The sequence below is a fragment of the Eptatretus burgeri genome, chromosome 1 (genome assembly GCF_056783735.1).
Source record: "Eptatretus burgeri isolate ZD-2024b chromosome 1, Ebu_testis_v1, whole genome shotgun sequence".
Lineage (NCBI taxonomy): Eukaryota > Metazoa > Chordata > Myxini > Myxiniformes > Myxinidae > Eptatretus > Eptatretus burgeri.
Window position 1 is genome coordinate 45,987,037 of NC_140961.1, and position 19,415 is coordinate 46,006,451.

The 19,415-nt window shown below is 46.1% G+C and overlaps 1 protein-coding gene, 1 long non-coding RNA gene and 1 pseudogene across 2 annotated transcripts; 1 reads left to right on the top strand and 2 right to left on the bottom strand.

Moving 5' to 3' along the window:
* Nucleotides 1-382: 382 nt before the first annotated feature.
* On the top strand, nucleotides 383-10,087 carry LOC147034384 (uncharacterized). Its single transcript, XR_015059784.1, has 3 exons — nucleotides 383-539; nucleotides 5,917-6,031; nucleotides 9,998-10,087. It is a non-coding gene; the product is annotated as an uncharacterized LOC147034384 (long non-coding RNA).
* Nucleotides 10,088-16,048: 5,961 nt separating this feature from the next.
* Nucleotides 16,049-16,872, bottom strand: LOC147034385 (zinc finger BED domain-containing protein 5-like). Its single transcript, XM_085887329.1, has one exon. The coding sequence runs from the start codon at nucleotides 16,670-16,672 to the stop codon at nucleotides 16,049-16,051; it is 624 nt and encodes a 207-aa protein (XP_085743455.1). The 5' UTR covers nucleotides 16,673-16,872.
* On the bottom strand, nucleotides 16,740-17,814 carry LOC147034386 (protein FAM200C-like; annotated as a pseudogene).
* Between the last annotated feature and the right edge of the window lie 1,601 nt (nucleotides 17,815-19,415).

Here is a 19,415-nt window from a genome sequence, read left to right on the forward strand (position 1 = left end):
ATGTTTTGAGGAAGAAGAGAGTTTATCTTTGGTTGGAAACTGCAGGTTATCTTTCCCCCACCAAGCAAACTTGGAATTTGTCCCTTCAGAGCAAGTGCTCCTCCATGGTCCTGTCGATGGAGGAATCTTCACGGTATTACTTCCCAAATTCCCAAATTACTTCCCAAATTCCCAAATTACTTCCCAAATACTCGTGGAAACGATAAACTCTCAAACATTCCATGAGCCATTGTGTTTGTATACTAAAAAAATTCAAGATCATGTTGCTGTTTTGTCATGAACTTTTGGGTTTTGTAAAATATTTGTAAAAACATTGTTTAGTTTAATTTTAAATGAAATAAACATTCCTCCTACTCCTACCCTTGTCTATTTCCATAGGTTATCCAGAATGATGCTGTTGAGGATGGAGGGATGTCTGTGGTTCGTGACGTCGCGTTTGTCGCGATTTCATTCCTTTTGTTTTATGTTGTAATCACATTTGATCCGTCACGTTGGTTCAACAAGAAGGGGAGCCCCAAAAGAAAGCTCTGCATTCACTGGTATAGAACACAAGTGACTTATTCATCAATATTTATCAAGTCTTCATCCACGAGGGAACAACATCACTCAGATATTTGAAGCGAGTTTATTGTGTACGATGTTATGTTGGATTATATGGACTTGAATTTTTTTTGCTAAATATGGAATATGTTGTTTAATTGCTGGAGTAGATGGCAAGGTGTCCAAAATCCATTGGTAACATTGTTTTTCATCCAATATTTTGGGGCCATCTTGGATTTTAAAATGGCCACCATGTTCCACCAGATCTCATAATAACTCGTGCTGTGAATGTCATATGAAGTCTATTTTGGAAACACTACCCACATTTATCATGCCAAGAAGTTAAAAACACACAATTTAAATTTTCTTGAAGTTATGGATGGATTTCAAAATGGCTGTGATGAACAAACCCACTTTTACTGAATTAATCAGTTATATTTGGTGTAAATACCTCATTGGTCATTTACAGTGCTGTGAGGTATAAGTTGGGTAAGCCTTCACTTTGGTAAACTGTTTGTAATTATAGTTGTGTATTCAGTAACCTTTGTGTCAAAAAACCTGTGAAAGTTTCAGCAAAGCCTGTCATGTAATTCATGAAAAATCTGCACTTCTGCAGTTCAGCAATGTCGATAAACTGCCCCTCATCCATGTGGTCTTGAAGAACACTGAAGAACTCTTGGTCTGTGGCAATAAATGCAACACTCACTGGAGGCTGGATGATTGGTACCCTGTTTTCAAGTGATTAGCTTTGCAACGTGGATGCTGAATATAGTTTTGCCAGTTTTTTGTGAAGCAGGACGTGTGGTGGTACGAGAATGTCATGAGACAGTAAATCTCCAGACGACAGCACGTTGGCAAGCCTAACTTTCCCAGGCATCATATTCACTGCTGTTTACAATTTCTTGGATTGTTTTCTCCCATGTTACCAGGAATTGGCCCTTCTGGAGTTTTTCATGTACTTTTGGCTCTTCCTCATCTGTGGTTGGTTGACAAAATACACATTTGATTTGACAAGCACTGTACTGCTCAAACTAGTCTGCTTAATAGATTCTGAAGTACTGGGTTGTGGTCTTTGTAAGTAAGGCTGTCTTATGAAGCAACAGCAATTTTGCTCCTTCTTCTTTCATCTCTATCCAGGTGATTCGGTTTTATCCAGGTGACTCGGTTTTTAGGTCATCTCTTCGAGCATGACCTAATAATATGGGTGTCGATGTCTTTCGATCCGTCCGTCCGTTCACAATGAAGTTGAAGCGGGAGATCTGGTCATTAGTGATCCTGATAGAGTTCGATGAGACATACACGATGGTATGACTTTCAAGGTCACCGAAGGTCAAGGTGAAGGTCACGAGGCCTTTGAAGTTGCGAAAATGACGATTTTCAAATTCTATCTCCTCCGCCATTTCGCAAGCGATCTTGAATTTGATTGTAGCATATGAATCTCTGGGACAATATCTAAATTTGGTCAGGCCGGATTTTCGATATTCGCTTTCGTTTTCGTGTCACGTGACTTCAAATTTGGCAAAAAAAATGCGAAAATGACGATTTTCAAAATCTATCTCCTCCTACATTTCTCAAGCGATCTTGAATTTGAGTGTGGCATATGAATGTATGGGACAATATCTAAATTTGGTCAGGACGGATTTTCGAATTTCGCTTTCGTTTTCGCGTCACGTGACTTCAACGTTTGCAAAAACTGTCCTACCTTCAGGAGGCTATATATTCTCTACTGGGCATGGTAAAAGTTATTGAATGGTGTCATTGCATAGCAGCTGACCTTGTTTATTTATACATTTTCCACCGAAGGTGCAAAAGTTTCAAAACCCGAAATGTAAACGTCGGCATTTATTTTCAAAATATAATTTAGTGCGTGCGCGGGCCAAAATGCTGAGTCATCTTTAACCAAACTGCGCAGTTCGAGCTGCGCAGTAGAACTGCGCAGTAGTCTTCGGTCATAACTGAACATTGAGAACTTGTGGTATTATAGAGATGACCGTCACCCCCACACGAGGGTAATTTTTTAATGTCAATCTCTGTGTGAAGTAGCTTTCTTTGCTTGAAGCTAGTCTGCTGTCATTCCGAGCAACCTTTTCCAACTCACACAAATTCTGGATTGTAATAATCTGCCTTTTTCTGGACACACTTTAGAAAAGTTTCAAATGTTGATTCCTTGAAGGTTCTGTATTGAGTATCAACAAGCTTTTCACCAGTACCTGTGTGGCAATACAAGCAGAGTTGAAAATCTGTTGTTGGCTTGGTGAACGGGAACTCTTTGGGAGATGACATAATGTATTCCATAACACAATGTAAAACATGAGAAGTTAATGATTATTTGAGTGAAAGAATAACAATCTAGCTGAAATAATGAAGGATGACCAGACATGGATAGATTCCACATGATGATTTCCTTTCTATTCAGATTGATTTTATTAGTCAATGTGTATACAGTACATTTCCCAATTCACCAAGTGCTTGTTCCTTATTGGCCTCCATATTTTGTTAAATTTTAACAAACAGTTTCCTCATAGCTCTTTGTATTTACTTACTGAGTGACAGGTTTTCTTACAGCTTTTGTTTGATAACACTGAACAACAAATTTCAAAAAATTTTTTTTACTGGAGATGTGTAAAGTGATTAAGACTAATTTGGGTACGCTGATTTCAAAAATCATAACCGTTTTGCTGTATCACGTCAGGATTTTCAGGAACAGAAATATTCCCATTGCCTAGAAGTCAGGATTTCAATGAAATTTACATATGTCTTTAACATGTCTATTTCGTACAATTGTTGTTAACTTGTGTTATATTTCTTTCTTTCAGATAAAGATGAGTAGGCGTTCCTGTACCAATCATCCTGACAACTTCTGTTATGTCTGTGGTCGGTATACCAAAAAAGATCAACAGCGAAGTATATCTACAGCAGTGAAAATGAAGGCCGCCTACTTTCACTACTTCGGGTGTAAGGTGGGGGACCAAGAACAGAGCTGGGCACCACACATCTGCTGCACAAGCTGTCACACAACCTTGACTCAGTGGTTGGTGGGCAAGCGCGCGAGCATGCCATTTGCGGTGCCCATGATATGGCGTGAGCCGCAGAATCATCATGATGATTGTTATTTCTGCTGCACAAGCATCGCCGGCTTCAACAAGAAGAATAAAGGTCACATCAAGTACGCTGACTGCGTCTCTGCTCGTAAACCTGTGCCTCATGATGACGAGAACCCCGTTCCAACACCTCCAGCTGATCAGAACATAGCTGTAAGCAGTGGTGAAGAGGATGGTGATGATGAACCTTTTGAACTCGACACTCAAGAATCACACCTTCTGAACCAGGGAGACTTAAATGATCTTGTAAGAGATCTCTCGCTGTCAAAGGCGAAGGCAGAGCTGCTTGGATCAAGGCTGCAGCAGTGGAATCTACTTGAACCTAACACCAAGATATCCTTGTTCAGAGCACGTCACAGAGACATGGCTGAGTTCTTTGAGATGGAAGACACGATGACATTCTGCAGTGACATCAACGGTCTGTTGAAAGAACTTGGGTGTGATCACGATCCTGCAGACTGGCGCCTCTTCATCGACTCGGGGAAGAACAGCTTGAAGGCTGTTTTGCTCCACAATGGCAACGAGAAACCATCAGTCCCACTGGCTCACGCGTTCGGCATGACAGAGACCTATGAGACTATGCGGCAGCTGCTTGATTCCATCAAGTACAATGACTTCAACTGGCACATCTGCGGAGACTTGAAAGTGGTGGCGCTGTTGTTAGGGCTGCAGTCAGGCTACACGAAATACATGTGCTTCCTTTGTCTCTGGGATAGCAGAGACGACAAGAATCACTGGACGAAGAAAGATTGGGAAGAGCGAAAAGAGCATGTACCTGGTCGACACAACGTGAAGCATGTCGCCCTTGTCGACCCAGCCAAGGTTTTCCTTCCACCACTCCACATAAAGCTCGGCTTGATGAAAAGTTTTGTACGGGCAATGGATCTGAATGGGCGTGGGTTTTTATACCTCAAGGAAAGGTTTGGCAACACCTTGTCGGAGGCCAAGATCAAGGCTGGTGTCTTTGTTGGACCGCAAATCTGACAGATTATGAAGGACGAAACTTTTCCGACAACTCTAAACCCCAAAGAGCTGGCAGCATGGAGGAGCTTCAAAGCTGTGACGGACAACTTCTTGGGGAACGAGCGCGCGGACAACTATGAAGAAATAGTGCAGCAGCTGCTGGAGTCCTTCAGGAAACTTGGCTCCAGGATGTCCCTGAAAATCCATTTCCTACACCAGCACCTGAACTTCTTCCCTGACAACTTGGGAGCAGTCTCGGACGAGCACGGCGAGCGATTCCACCAACAGATTTCACTCATGGAGACGCGTTACCAAGGGCGGCACAACCCGAACATGATGGGCGATTTCTGCTGGTTCCTGCATCGTGAAACTGACACAGAGCAGCACAAATGCAAAGCCAAATGCCTAAAGCATTTTTAATTACATTCTAGTGGAGTTTTTCTGTAATTTCTATAATTTTGAAGCATTCATGATGAAATAAATGAATAAATGAATTTTTGTAAATTTCATTGAAATCCTGACTTCGAGGCAATGGGAATATTTCTGTTACTGAAAATCCTGACGTGATACAGCAAAGCGGTTATGATTTTTGAAATCAGCGCACCCAAATTAGTCTAAATCACTTTACACATCTCCAGTAAAAATTTTTGTTGTTCAGTGTAATTTGATCCATGGTAGATATTCTAAAAAGTCCATTTTACCATTATCTTCATCAATGATGTACAAGTGAAGTAATTTAATTTTTTTATATCCAATATGAATGATGTCCCACGCATGTGGCACAAGTTGAAACCTCTGACTGGATTTTATGTTCACACAAAGTGGCAATGATGTCTGGAGGAAGATCCTTCAGGTTACTCATTTAACATTTCTTGTGAACATAAACTAAAACTCACCGACTAAGTGTTGATTTCCAAAGAATAGTTTGTTGGTCATTGTCAAAGTTGTGGGCCAAAATACTTCTGAAATGGCGATTTTTAAATCCAAGATGGCCACCAAATAACGCCATGAAAAAAATAGTACCAATGGAATTCCAGTAAAGTCAGATATAACTTACAAAAAAGTCACAATTTCCTTCTTTAGAAAAACAAAGTTAATAACATGCTCCACTATTACGTGAGATTCTTCAAAAAATCAAGTTCGGACATTGTTTAAGTTACATCTGCATGTTCCATATTCCGTATCCTCCAGAGCTGTAACACTCGTGGAACATGTTTGTTTCTGTTTGACAAAAGCATGTGTTCGATACTTTTCATGTGATGTAATACTTCATTTTAGCTTGAACTGAGACTGTCTGTTTGTTTTGTTGCAGTTTACGATGTCGATGTAAAGTGAAACGGAAAAATGAATCGAACGACGATCCACCATTGGTAACGGAGGTTCGGGAAACCGAACACCTTGAAATTCAGAAAGCAGAGGGAAATGAGGTTCTGGAAATCACTGTACACCATGCTTGACTTCATCACTGTACGTCGTGCTTGACTTCATCACTGTACACCGTGCTTGACTTCATCACTGTACGTCGTGCTTGACTTCATCACTGTACACCATGCTTGACTTCATCACTGTACGTCGTGCTTGAATTCATCACTGTACACCGTGCTTGAATTCATCACTGTACACCATGCTTGACTTCATCACTGTACGTCGTGCTTGAATTCATCACTGTACACCATGCTTGACTTCATCACTGTACGTCGTGCTTGACTTCATCACTGTACACCGTGCTTGACTTCATCACTGTACACCATGCTTGACTTCATCACTGTACGTCGTGCTTGAATTCATCACTGTACACCGTGCTTGACTTCATCACTGTACACCGTGCTTGACTTCATCACTGTACACCGTGCTTGACTTCATCACTGTACACCGTGCTTGACTTCATCACTGTACACCGTGCTTGACTTCATCACTGTACACCGTGCTTGACTTCATCACTGTACACCGTGCTTGACTTCATCACTGTACGTCGTGCTTGACTTCATCACTGAACACCGTGCGTGACTTCATCACTGTACGTCGTGCGTGACTTCATCACTGTACGTCGTGCTTGACTTCATCACTGTAAGTCGTGCTTGACTTCATCACTGTACACCGTGCTTGACTTCATCACTGTACACCGTGCTTGACTTCATCACTGTACGTCGTGCTTGACTTCATCACTGTACACCGTGCTTGACTTCATCACTGTACACCGTGCTTGACTTCATCACTGTACACCGTGCTTGACTTCATCACTGTACACCGTGCTTGACTTCATCACTGTACACCGTGCTTGACTTCATCACTGTACACCGTGCTTGACTTCATCACTGTACACCGTGCTTGACTTCATCACTGTACACCGTGCTTGACTTCATCACTGTACGTCGTGCTTGACTTCATCACTGTACACCGTGCTTGACTTCATCACTGTACGTCGTGCGTGACTTCATCACTGTACGTCGTGCTTGACTTCATCACTGTAAGTCGTGCTTGACTTCATCACTGTACACCGTGCTTGACTTCATCACTGTAAGTCGTGCTTGACTTCATCACTGTACACCGTGCTTGACTTCATCACTGTACGTCGTGCGTGACTTCATCACTGTAAGTCTTGCTTGACTTCATCACTGTACGTCATGCTTGACTTCATCACTGTACGTCGTGCTTGACTTCATCACTGTACGTCGTGCGTGACTTCATCACTGTAAGTCGTGCTTGACTTCATCACTGTACGTCATGCTTGACTTCATCACTGTACGTCGTGCTTGACTTCATCACTGTACGTCGTGCGTGACTTCATCACTGTAAGTCGTGCTTGACTTCATCACTGTACGTCATGCTTGACTTCATCACTGTACGTCGTGCTTGACTTCATCACTGTACGTCGTGCTTGACTTCATCACTGTACACCGTGCTTGACTTCATCACTGTACGTCGTGCGTGACTTCATCACTGTAAGTCGTGCTTGACTTCATCACTGTACGTCATGCTTGACTTCATCACTGTACGTCGTGCTTGACTTCATCACTGTACGTCGTGCGTGACTTCATCACTGTAAGTCGTGCTTGACTTCATCACTGTACGTCATGCTTGACTTCATCACTGTACGTCGTGCTTGACTTCATCACTGTACGTCGTGCGTGACTTCATCACTGTAAGTCGTGCTTGACTTCATCACTGTACGTCATGCTTGACTTCATCACTGTACGTCGTGCTTGACTTCATCACTGTACGTCGTGCTTGACTTCATCACTGTACACCATGCTTGACTTCATCACTGTACGTCGTGCGTGACTTCATCACTGTAAGTCGTGCTTGACTTCATCACTGTACGTCATGCTTGACTTCATCACTGTACGTCGTGCTTGACTTCATCACTGTACGTCGTGCTTGACTTCATCACTGTACACCGTGCTTGACTTCATCACTGTACGTCGTGCTTGACTTCATCACTGTACGTCGTGCTTGACTTCATCACTGTACGTCGTGCTTGACTTCATCACTGTACGTCATGCTTGACTTCATCACTGTACACCGTGCTTGACTTCATCACTGTACACCGTGCTTGACTTCATCACTGTACGTCGTGCTTGACTTCATCACTGTACGTCGTGCGTGACTTCATTATTGCACACCGTGCTTGACTTCATCACTGTACGTCGTGCTTGACTTCATCACTGTACGTTGTGTGTGACTTCATCACTGTACACCGTGCTTGACTTCATCACGGTACGTCGTGCTTGACTTCATCACTGTACGTCGTGCTTGACTTCATCACTGTACGTCGTGCGTGACTTCATTATTGCACACCGTGCTTGACTTCATCACTGTACGTTGTGTGTGACTTCATCACTGTACACCGTGTTTGACTTCATCACTGTACGTCGTGCTTGACTTCATCACTGTACGTCGTGCGTGACTTCATTACTGCACACCGTGCTTGACTTCATCACTGTACACCGTGCGTGACTTCATCACTGTACACCGTGCGTGACTTCATCACTGTACGTCGTGCGTGACTTCATCACTGTACACCGTGCTTGACTTCATCACTGTACACCGTGCGTGACTTCATCACTGTACACCGTGCTTGACTTCATCACTGTACACCGTGCTTGACTTCATCACTGTACACCGTGCGTGACTTCATCACTGTACACCGTGCTTGACTTCATCACTGTACACTGTGCTTGACTTCATCACTGTACACCGTACTTGACTTCATCACTGTACGTCGTGCGTGACTTCATCACTGTACACCGTGCTTGACTTCATCACTGTACGTCGTGCGTGACTTCATCACTGTACACCGTGCTTGACTTCATCACTGTACACCGTGCGTGACTTCATCACTGTACACCGTGCTTGACTTCATCACTGTACACCATGCTTGACTTCATCACTGTACACCGTGCGTGACTTCATCACTGTACACCGTGCGTGACTTCATCACTGTACGTCGTGCGTGACTTCATCACTGTACACCGTGCTTGACTTCATCACTGTACACCGTGCGTGACTTCATCACTGTACACCGTGCTTGACTTCATCACTGTACACCGTGCGTGACTTCATCACTGTACACCGTGCTTGACTTCATCACTGTACACTGTGCTTGACTTCATCACTGTACACCGTACTTGACTTCATCACTGTACGTCGTGCGTGACTTCATCACTGTACACCGTGCGTGACTTCATCACTGTACACCGTGCTTGACTTCATCACTGTACACCGTACTTGACTTCATCACTGTACGCCGTGCTTGACTTCATCACTGTACACCGTGCGTGACTTCATCACTGTACACCATGCGTGACTTCATCACTGTACACCGTGCTTGACTTCATCACTGTACACCGTACTTGACTTCATCACTGTACGCCGTGCTTGACTTCATCACTGTACGTCGTGCGTGACTTCATCACTGTACACCGTGCGTGACTTCATCACTGTACACCGTGCTTGACTTCATCACTGTACACCGTACTTGACTTCATCACTGTACGCCGTACTTGACTTCATCACTGTACACCGTGCTTGACTTCATCACTGTACACCGTGCTTGACTTCATCACTGTACACCGTGCTTGACTTCATCACTGTACACCGTGCTTGACTTCATCACTGTACACCGTACTTGACTTCATCACTGTACGCCGTGCTTGACTTCATCACTGTACACCGTACTTGACTTCATCACTGTACACCGTGCTTGACTTCATCACTGTACACCGTGCTTGACTTCATCACTGTACACCGTGCTTGACCATCACTGTACGTCGTGCGTGACTTCATCACTGTACACCGTACGTGACTTCATCACTGTACACCGTACGTGACTTCATTACTGCACAAACACATTTGCACTCCAACATTGTCTTTCACTTTTTTTGTTCTCCAAGCATCCTTCAGCTGAGACCCACTGTACAAGTTCTACCTTGATGACCCAACGTACGAGTTCGACCTCGATGACTCAGGAATTCTACCTTGATGACCTTTATGATTGTGAAGTTTGTTATTTTTAATTCCTGTGAATAAAGTGAACCTAAAATCTCTTCTCCTTTCAAATCATACAATAGACAAGTCAAAGGAATGGTGTCGAAAATGTTGTTATGAAAATGGCTCCGAGGTGATTACAAATCTTGTAAAAATTTCAAGTGTTTGTAGATTTGTTTGTTGCTTTTTCACTCATGAACCGAAGCACCCAGAGACCCCAAATTTTGGGTGTACTCACGTCAGAATCTGGGCAAGGTTTTAAGTGAGCGCATGTTGACCTTGAAGGCCGTTTTGAGACTCAAGGCCACGATGAGGTTCACATTGGGATGTAGGGTGAAGCAGTACTCAAAAGGTAACCACCATGCGGCCAATAACTCCAAAGCTTTTCAATGTCCACCACATCCTGAAACGCCCGCTTTCTCAAATTATTTCAAATGGCTGAGTACTTTTTTCCTCAGCAGTGCAAAACCTTAATAAGGACATCATCGTGATTATTCTGCTTTAATTTTTTCAAAAAAGAGTGACTTAGCATGTAAAAATTTCAGGTAAAGTTTCAAAATTCCCTGACCATGGTAGTTGGGAACCCCCCCCCCTCCCAGTCTGTTCACTTCCTCACACCAGGGATCCGTTAAATTGCACCTCTTTTTCTTCTCTTAATGTCAGCAACCATGACAAATGTAATATTTGGTGTGGATTTGCCCAGATATACAAGTGGAAATCATCAGTCGGTTCCCCACCCTCATTGGGAATGGAGGGGGGGGGTCTGCCCGTCACCTAACCCAAGGTACTCCATCCTGTTTGTAATATTTAGTGGAGATTATGCCAGCCATTTTTAGCTCACCTGGAACAAAAATTGTCCACGTGAGGTATAACCCTTGTGTGGTGCCCGTTAGTCAGGCTATATGGAAACACTGGGAGCTTCTCCAAAACTACACACACGAACTTGACCACAATGTTCATCACACAGTTCAGGTCAGGTATGGGAGTATGCACCAAAACAGCGTGTTGCTGCATCCACTTTCCGCCGGTACTCCAGGGGCCTCCGTCTGGCCATCCCCCAGGCAGATGTCTGCCCCAGCCCCATCCCCTTGAGATGTTGATCAACTTGCTGCAACCACGAGGCACGTGGTTGGCCGATTGGCCTCCTCCACTGACGAGGCTCCTTCGCCGAGAGAATCTGGTGAGCAGGATCAACGGCAAAAAAACGAGCCACATGTCCATGCAGCCGCAAGTGACGCTCACAGACTATGCAGGTAACAAATCTTATTTGAGTCTCTCTCAGCAACCACTCATTGGACACAAAGTCAGACCAGAGATAGCCAAGGATTCTCTGAAGAGACCTGGTACCAAAGGAATTAAGTGTCCATCTCAGATTCCTGGTCGGAGTCCAACTCTCCCATCTGAAGAGCAAGACTGGAAGCACCAAGTACCTGAAGACCTGGACTTTCATCCTCCTGCACAGGTACTGGCATTGCCACACCCCATGATCCAATGAATTCATGATTCCCCAGGCCAAACCCAGACATCTATTGACCTCTGTCTCAGCCAGCAGAGACCTGACTATCACTGCTGAGGGAAGTGAATATCTCCTTGACCTCAACATCCTCGCCACTAACAGGTACAGACAAGATAGCAGCATGCAAGATGTCATTGAAAGCCTGGATCTTAGTTTTGACCTGGGAAACGTGTAATCCCAGCGGCAAAAACTCGTCATTCAGCACTTCAAGGGCCCTCAAAAGGATATCTATAGTCTCCGAAAAGAAGACTGCCTCATCTGTAAAATCAAGGTCAGAGATCATGACATTCCCAAACGATGCACCACATCTTGATCTCTCCAAAATCCTCCCCAGAATCCAGTCCATGCAAGAGCTGAAAAGTGGGGGGGGGCAGTACACACCCCTGACGAACTCCAGTAACAACTGGAAATAAGTCAGAGATGGTATCACCACATCTCACAGCACTCTCCGTACCAGGGTATAGTTCAGACCTCAGATTGATCAGTTTTGGTGGTACCCACGATGACCAACAATCCTCAAGAGGGCATCCCGATTCACCGAATTGAACGATTTACAGAGATCAACACAGCCTACATGCAGCTCCTGCCGAAACTCTTGTCTGTGTTCGGTGAGGACCCGAAGGGCAAGGATACGGTCAATCGTTGACCTCTGGTGTAAAGCCTGACTGCTCTGGACACTGGTGCTCAAGTCAATGGTGGTGAACCCTATCAATAATTATCTGAGCAAAGAGCTTGCCCAGCACTGAGGGCAGCGTCATCCCTTGGTAGTTGTACTCCTGGCGATCACCCTTCCCTTTCCAGAGAAGGACAACAAGGCCCCTCTTCCAGTCAGTTCGGATGATGCCTGTGTTCCAGGCAGAGCACAGAACTGCATGCAACAACACGAGTACAGCATTTCCACCAGCCTTGAGAAGTTCAGCATGGATGCCAGAGATCCCAGGAGCTTCACCTCGTTTCAACCAGTTCAGCACAGCCTGTGTTTCCACAAACCAAGGTGGACCACAGTTGATTGGAGGGTCAGCATAAGGGAAAATAACATCCCCAATATCCAACTCAACAACTGGTGGATCAGCCTGGTCGCTCGCTCAAAGTAACCGGCCCAGTGGGAACTTCACTTTGGAATCTTTGTGAAGAGCCCACCACCCTATGCTCCAACTGCAGTACACCGAGGGACAGGCTTGGATGAACGCAATGCGCGAATTCCCCTGTAAGCAGGACGAGAATCCCTTGACCACAGGTGATGCTGTACCCCCCTCACAGATTCCTTGCACATCGGCCTCCTTGTCCACCTTGAGTGCACGTACAGTTTTAAGCCTCAGCTCCCTGAACAGCCCAGCTCTGCCATTCAGCCTGGCCCTGCGATTCTAGTCAATGGTATCCAGTGTCTCTTGAGAGACAAAATTATTCTTCGCCCTCAGGTGATTTCCAAGAAATCCACCGGCAACATCAAGGATGGTCGTCTTGAAGGCACTCCACAACTCTTCAGGATTTCCCAAAGCACACAGATCCCCAAATCTCCACCCCCCAAAGTCCAGCGATGAGCCTGTGGGTGCTGAAACCATGAACCGGCCACTCTAAATTCATGACATCTTGCAAAATCAAGGAACTTAGTGCTATTCTGGTTCACAGTTCCAGACCCATGGAGACAGCTACGGCAACTCCTTGGTCATGGTAACTATAAGAGCGACCAGACCAATCATAGATATAACCATCCGCCATGATCTCACCACTATCCAGTCTCCGAACCTCAGAGAGTACTGCAATACTGATGTTCAAACGCTTGAGCTCAGATGATAACAGACACGTGATCATCCTCACTTAGGGATAGAACATTCCAAGCATCCACCTGAAGGGACCACCTCACGTTAACCCAAGGAGACAAAAAAACTAACACCATCAGGAGGACTACACCTCAGCACCACTTCGACACACTCAACCACAATCTGACCTGGGAAGGTTACCCCATGGTTTTCCTCCTATCATCACAGAGTGGGGGTCCCGAAGGCTTTGCCCCAATTCCATCATCCGGTTAGCTGTCCTGCGGAGGGCAGCTGCACAGGATGTACTCCCATGGAGTGGGTTCCATGGAGTATTGGAGTACTGCTCTCCCATTTGGACTGATGCATCTGTCTCATATCTTACACTTCTTAAGCTGTGGAAACCACGACCCTCAAAATCATTGGAATCTCTGGCAATGAAGCCGAGTCTCTGGGCCTCACGTTCACATCCTAGACAGGTTGGTGACCTCTCTGTCTTCTTCTGCCTCTTTTTGGTCTTTCACCCTCCACTCTTTTCTTGCCCTGTCCCCCTCAGGTTTCTGTTGGTTGCAGTTTTCCTCCAGTCACTAAATTCTGGTCAAGCATCCAAAATTCAGGTTCACTTCTCATCTCCACTCATTTCATCCTGTTTTCTCTCATCTGGCCAACCAACTTCCTCAATCGGTTCAATCCCATCCCTTTCTTCAAGGCTTCAAGACAGCAGTTCACCACAACCTCATGTCATCCATACAGATACCAGATCTTTTCTTCCCCAACTCTCCTAAAGTACACTCCTTCCTTTCCAGGTTATTATTTTTTTCTCTCCCTCACCTTCCAGCTTTGTTTTTTGCTTATGAAATCTAAAGATTTTGTAAGTATATTGATGACTTCCGTCATCTGTTTGTGTGTGTGTGTGTTTATGTGTTTGTTTGTAGGCAAGATAACTCGAGAACGGAAGAAGCTACCAATGTCAAATTACATCACGTGATTCAGGAGGGTGATGGCTAGTGCTGATTAGATTTTGGTCAAAATCGGTCAAAGGTCAAGGTCACAGTGAGGTCAAACATTCGATTTTTGATGGTTTGGTACAGAATCATCGTAGAAACTTCTGGTTTGCATCGCTACCTTCTCTAGAGACAGCTTTTATTAGACAAGGTCAGAGGTCAAGTTGACGATTTCGTAAGTACCAGTCTATGACTGCTTATTTTTTTGTTGTTCAATTTCTCTTTCATTCCCGGTTTTCCCATCCTCTTCTTGCTGTGTTTGAGCTTGAATCCAGCTTGTTACCTCCACCACTGAATGGGGATGGAGGTTATGTTTTCACCTCTGCCCATTTGTCTGTCTGTCTGTGAGCAGGACATCTCAAAAGATTTGGAATGGATTCGGTGGACAGGATGGGTGTGTGCCAAAGATGAATTGAATTGATTTTGGTGAAATCTGGATACTAGAATTTTAAAAGTGATTCTTCACCATTGACAGAGACAGAGCCAAAAACGATAAATAAGACGATATCTCAAAAATTTGTGGACACATTCGGATAAAACTTGGTGGTTGAGTTGGTCGGTGAGGAGAACAACGTGGTATCTGTTTGTGTTCGACTCCTTTGGCTTCCTCTCCCAAATTTGTTGAAAACTGGTGGTTTTCACCAGGAGTGCACAGGAGGGTTCTTTGTGGTTTTAGGACATCAAAAAAAAATTAATGGGAGAGGGAGGGGGTAATCCGTCTGTTATTCTGGGGGATTCTTCACCATTGAGAATTTTGGTTGAGGTCCTGATGCAGATCCGGCCGATCAATGGGGTACAAAACATAAACTGTTCAGCTTCGTTCCTCCGAATTTGATGTAACTTTACCACAACACTCTTCACTGTGTATGTAACAAAGTTCATGACATTAAGAAAAAACAATCTTGCCTTGGGGGGTTTACAGGGGTTACCCTACAAAATAGGTATTTGCTTTCTTCTCAGAAACTACACACACAATTCCGATGAAACTCTTCACGACAACCTTCATCACCCGTGATGGACCAAAGTTTGTTTATGACATGAGAAAAATTCAGGTCTGAGGGGGTCTCCAGAGGGAGATTACAGGGGTTTCCCCCCCCCAAAGAGATATATGCTTTCTTATCTGAAACTCCACACACAATTCCGATGAAACTTGATCACAACCTTCCCCGTGATGTACCAGTTTGTTCACGGCATTAATAAACAATCCACAGGTATTTATTTACTTTATTTTCCGTTTCATGTCTTGTGGGTCATCCATGCCGACCAGCAGTTCCCTGGTATGTTATCCAGATGATACCAGGTGATACCCCAGGGGTCTTGCCCTTATGTTTTTCATAGGGCTGTGAATTTCAAGTGGTATTTGAAATAAAACACAACTTGGGTGTCAAGTTAGACCAGTGGTTCTCAAACTTTTTTTGACTACCGCCCCCTTGGACCGGCCCAATGCCCCCTTGTCTTATCGTTCGTGGTCGGACACCCAGTGGGCAATAGGATAGTTTGAATTTATGTAGATAGGAAGCAAAAATAACAGAAGCCAAATATTTTCTGAATAATATTTTACTTTATTTTACTTTACTTTTCCTTTACTTGTCTATTTTATTTTGCACTACCTACAATGTTTCAGCAGAACAGGTCCAGGTGAAGAAAACTGGGAATCCATCATCACAGGCCCAAATACCGTTAGTGTGAAGGGTGGGCCTGGTGACTTGCTGTGAGATTATGAACGTCTGGCTCCATCTCAGTGAGGTAGAGACGCAGATCGCCCCTCTTGGTAATGTCAAGGTAGTTTCGATACTTGGTCAGCAGCACCATCACGGCGCTGAACCCTCTTTTAACGAGGTATGATGTGGGGAACGCCATCATCAGCAGTTCTGCCTCTGTCCACATTGCGGGGTATTCGCCCCGCTCCAGAATCCAGAATTTACCGTATTCATGCTGCGAGAATCTTGCCTTCGCCTCATCATCATTCCACAAGTTGATAATTTCGTCCTGTAATTCGCGCTTCACATCTCGAATGTCACATTTGAATGGGTTGATCACCCATGCTGGTACCGACAGTTCTAGTATGTCTCTGAAACGCTGCTCCATATCTCCACGAATCTTCTCAAGGTGATTTGAATAAACGAGCAGCTCTTCATCAGAAACAGCAGTTTCCTTTGCCAACCGGGGAAAGTGGTACATATCTCTGCGGCCGAGGGTTTCCCTGTGCAGAGTCGCCTTGGTTACGAACCTGCCGATCACTTTCTTTGCTTTAATCAGCGTCATATGGTCACCCTGGAGTTGTTTGTTGACATCATTCAACATACTGAATATGTCCGCGAGGTAAGCCACATCATGCTCAATCACATTCACTTTCTCCGATAACTCTGTGTCAATTTCCGACAGAAACTCGACCACTGTCGAGAAGAGGGCATGGAAATGGGTCAAACAAGTGTCTTTGGACAACCATCGAACTTCGGTATGCAACAAGAGCCTCTCGAATGGTTCATCATTCTCCTGGCAAAGTTGACGAAACAGCCGATCATGCAGAGACGACACCTTGATTTTATTCACTGCTTTGATTACTATTTGGAGTGATGTATGAAGTCTGGTGCTGAGAGCTTTTGCTACAAGATGCTGGCGGTGCACGACACAGTGAATGGCGAACACGGACGGTACCTGGTTCTTCAGAAGCGCAATAAAACCACGCTGTCGGCCAACCGTCGCTGGTGCCCCATCCGTCGCGCAAGCGAGAATGTTCTCCATCGGTATGTTCTTATCAGTAAAGTACTTCTCCAACGTTTGGAAGATGGAAGAACCCTTCGTATCGGTCTGGAGAGAGTGGGCAAACAAGAATTCTTCCACCATTTCCTGATCACGGATGAAGCGAACGTAGCAGAGTAACAGTGCTTCACTGTCACGCAAAGTGGACTCATCCAGCTGGATGGCGGTGCGTGCTTCTCAGCTCACAACACAGCTTATCTTCTACATCTGATGACATTTCATCAATCCACCTGGCCACGGAATCATTGCTGAGCGCAATCGACGAGAGAACTGGATACGGATCCTGACCCATAACAGTTTTTATCAATTCCCCAACAGCCGGTTTGATCAACTCTTCACCGATTGAATACGGTTTTCCAGATCTGGCAATGAGCAATGCCAGCTTATACGACGCTTCCAGTCCTTTATCCACGAGCTTTTGGCTGACTATGAACATTGTCGTTACCGTGGATCGCTTCTCAAATTTCTCTTTCAGCGATTGGAAATAGCTGACCTCTGCGCGAACCTTATCACTGTGCTTTTTACTCAGGTGCTCGCTCAGTCGAGATGGTTTCATTGCTTCATTGGACGGCATGATACCACACAACAAACACATCGGTAACTGTGTTCGTCAGGGATGGAATGAATCCATACTTGATGTATTCAACAGAATGCTGACGACACTTTTTCTTTGAGGCCGACATCTTGAAGCCGACCGGACGTGAAGCTTTTTTGAATAACGAAATTAATACACCAAGATGTCGAAAGACTAACACCAGTGATAAGGCCAAACAATAATTATATATTTCCGGTCTCTGGTCAGCGCGCGCATCGATTTTTCACCCTGCGCGTCAAAAAAAAAATTTTCTTCACATTTCCAACGGTAGCTACAACAGCGCACGCCTAAAACACAATGCTGCGCCGCCTCAGTACTTGCACCCTCAGAACTCGCGCCGACTCAGTACTCGCGCCCTCAGTACTCGCGCCCTCAGTACTCGCGCCCTCAGTACTCGCGCCCTCAGTACTCGCGCCCTCAGTACTCACGCCCTCAGTACTCACGCCCTCAGTACTCACGCCCTCAGTACTCGCGCCCTCAGTACTCGCGCCGACTCAGTACTCGCGCCCTCAGTACTCGCGCCGCCTCAGTACTCACGCCCTCAGTACTCACGCCCTCAGTACTCGCGCCCTCAGTACTCGCGCCGACTCAGTACTCGCGCCCTCAGTACTCGCGCCGCCTCAGTACTCACGCCCTCAGTACTCACGCCCTCAGTACTCGCGCCCTCAGTACTCGCGCCGCCTCAGTACTCACGCCCTCAGTACTCGCGCCCTCAGTACTCGCGCCGCCTCAGTACTCACGCCCTCAGTACTCACGCCCTCAGTACTCGCGCCGCCTCAGTACTCGCGCCCTCAGTACTCACGCCCTCAGTACTCGCGCCCTCAGTACTCGCGCCGACTCAGTACTCGCGCCCTCAGTACTCGCGCCCTCAGTACTCGCGCCCTCAGTACTCGCGCCCTCAGTACTCGCGCCCTCAGTACTCGCGCCCTCAGTACTCGCGCCCTCAGTACTCGCGCCCTCAGTACTCACGCCCTCAGTACTCACGCCCTCAGTACTCGCGCCCTCAGTACTCGCGCCCTCAGTACTCGCGCCCTCAGTACTCGCGCCCTCAGTACTCGCGCCCTCAGTACTCGCGCCCTCAGTACTCGCGCCCTCAGTACTCGCGCCCTCAGTACTCACGCCCTCAGTACTCACGCCCTCAGTACTCACGCCCTCAGTACTCACGCCCTCAGTACTTGCGCCCTCAGTACTCGCGCCCTCAGTACTCGCGCCGACTCAGTACTCGCGCCCTCAGTACTCGCGCCGCCTCAGTACTCACGCCCTCAGTACTCACGCCCTCAGTACTCGCGCCCTCAGTACTCGCGCCGCCTCAGTACTCACGCCCTCAGTACTCGCGCCCTCAGTACTCGCGCCGCCTCAGTACTCACGCCCTCAGTACTCACGCCCTCAGTACTCGCGCCGCCTCAGTACTCGCGCCCTCAGTACTCACGCCCTCAGTACTCGCGCCCTCAGTACTCGCGCCGCCTCAGTACTCACGCCCTCAGTACTCACGCCCTCAGTACTCACGCCCTCAGTACTCACGCCCTCAGTACTCACGCCGCCTCAGTACTCGCGCCGCCTCAGTACTCGCGCCGCCTCAGTACTCGCGCCGCCTCAGTACTCGCGCCACCTCAGTACTCACGCCCTCAGTACTCGCGCCGCCTCAGTACTCACGCCCTCAGTACTCACGCCCTCAGTACTCGCGCCGCC

Coding starts and splice junctions, on each gene's coding strand:
- LOC147034385 (XM_085887329.1), bottom strand. CDS start 16,672: ATGTTGAATGATGTCAACAAACAACTCCAGGGTGACCATATGACGCTG.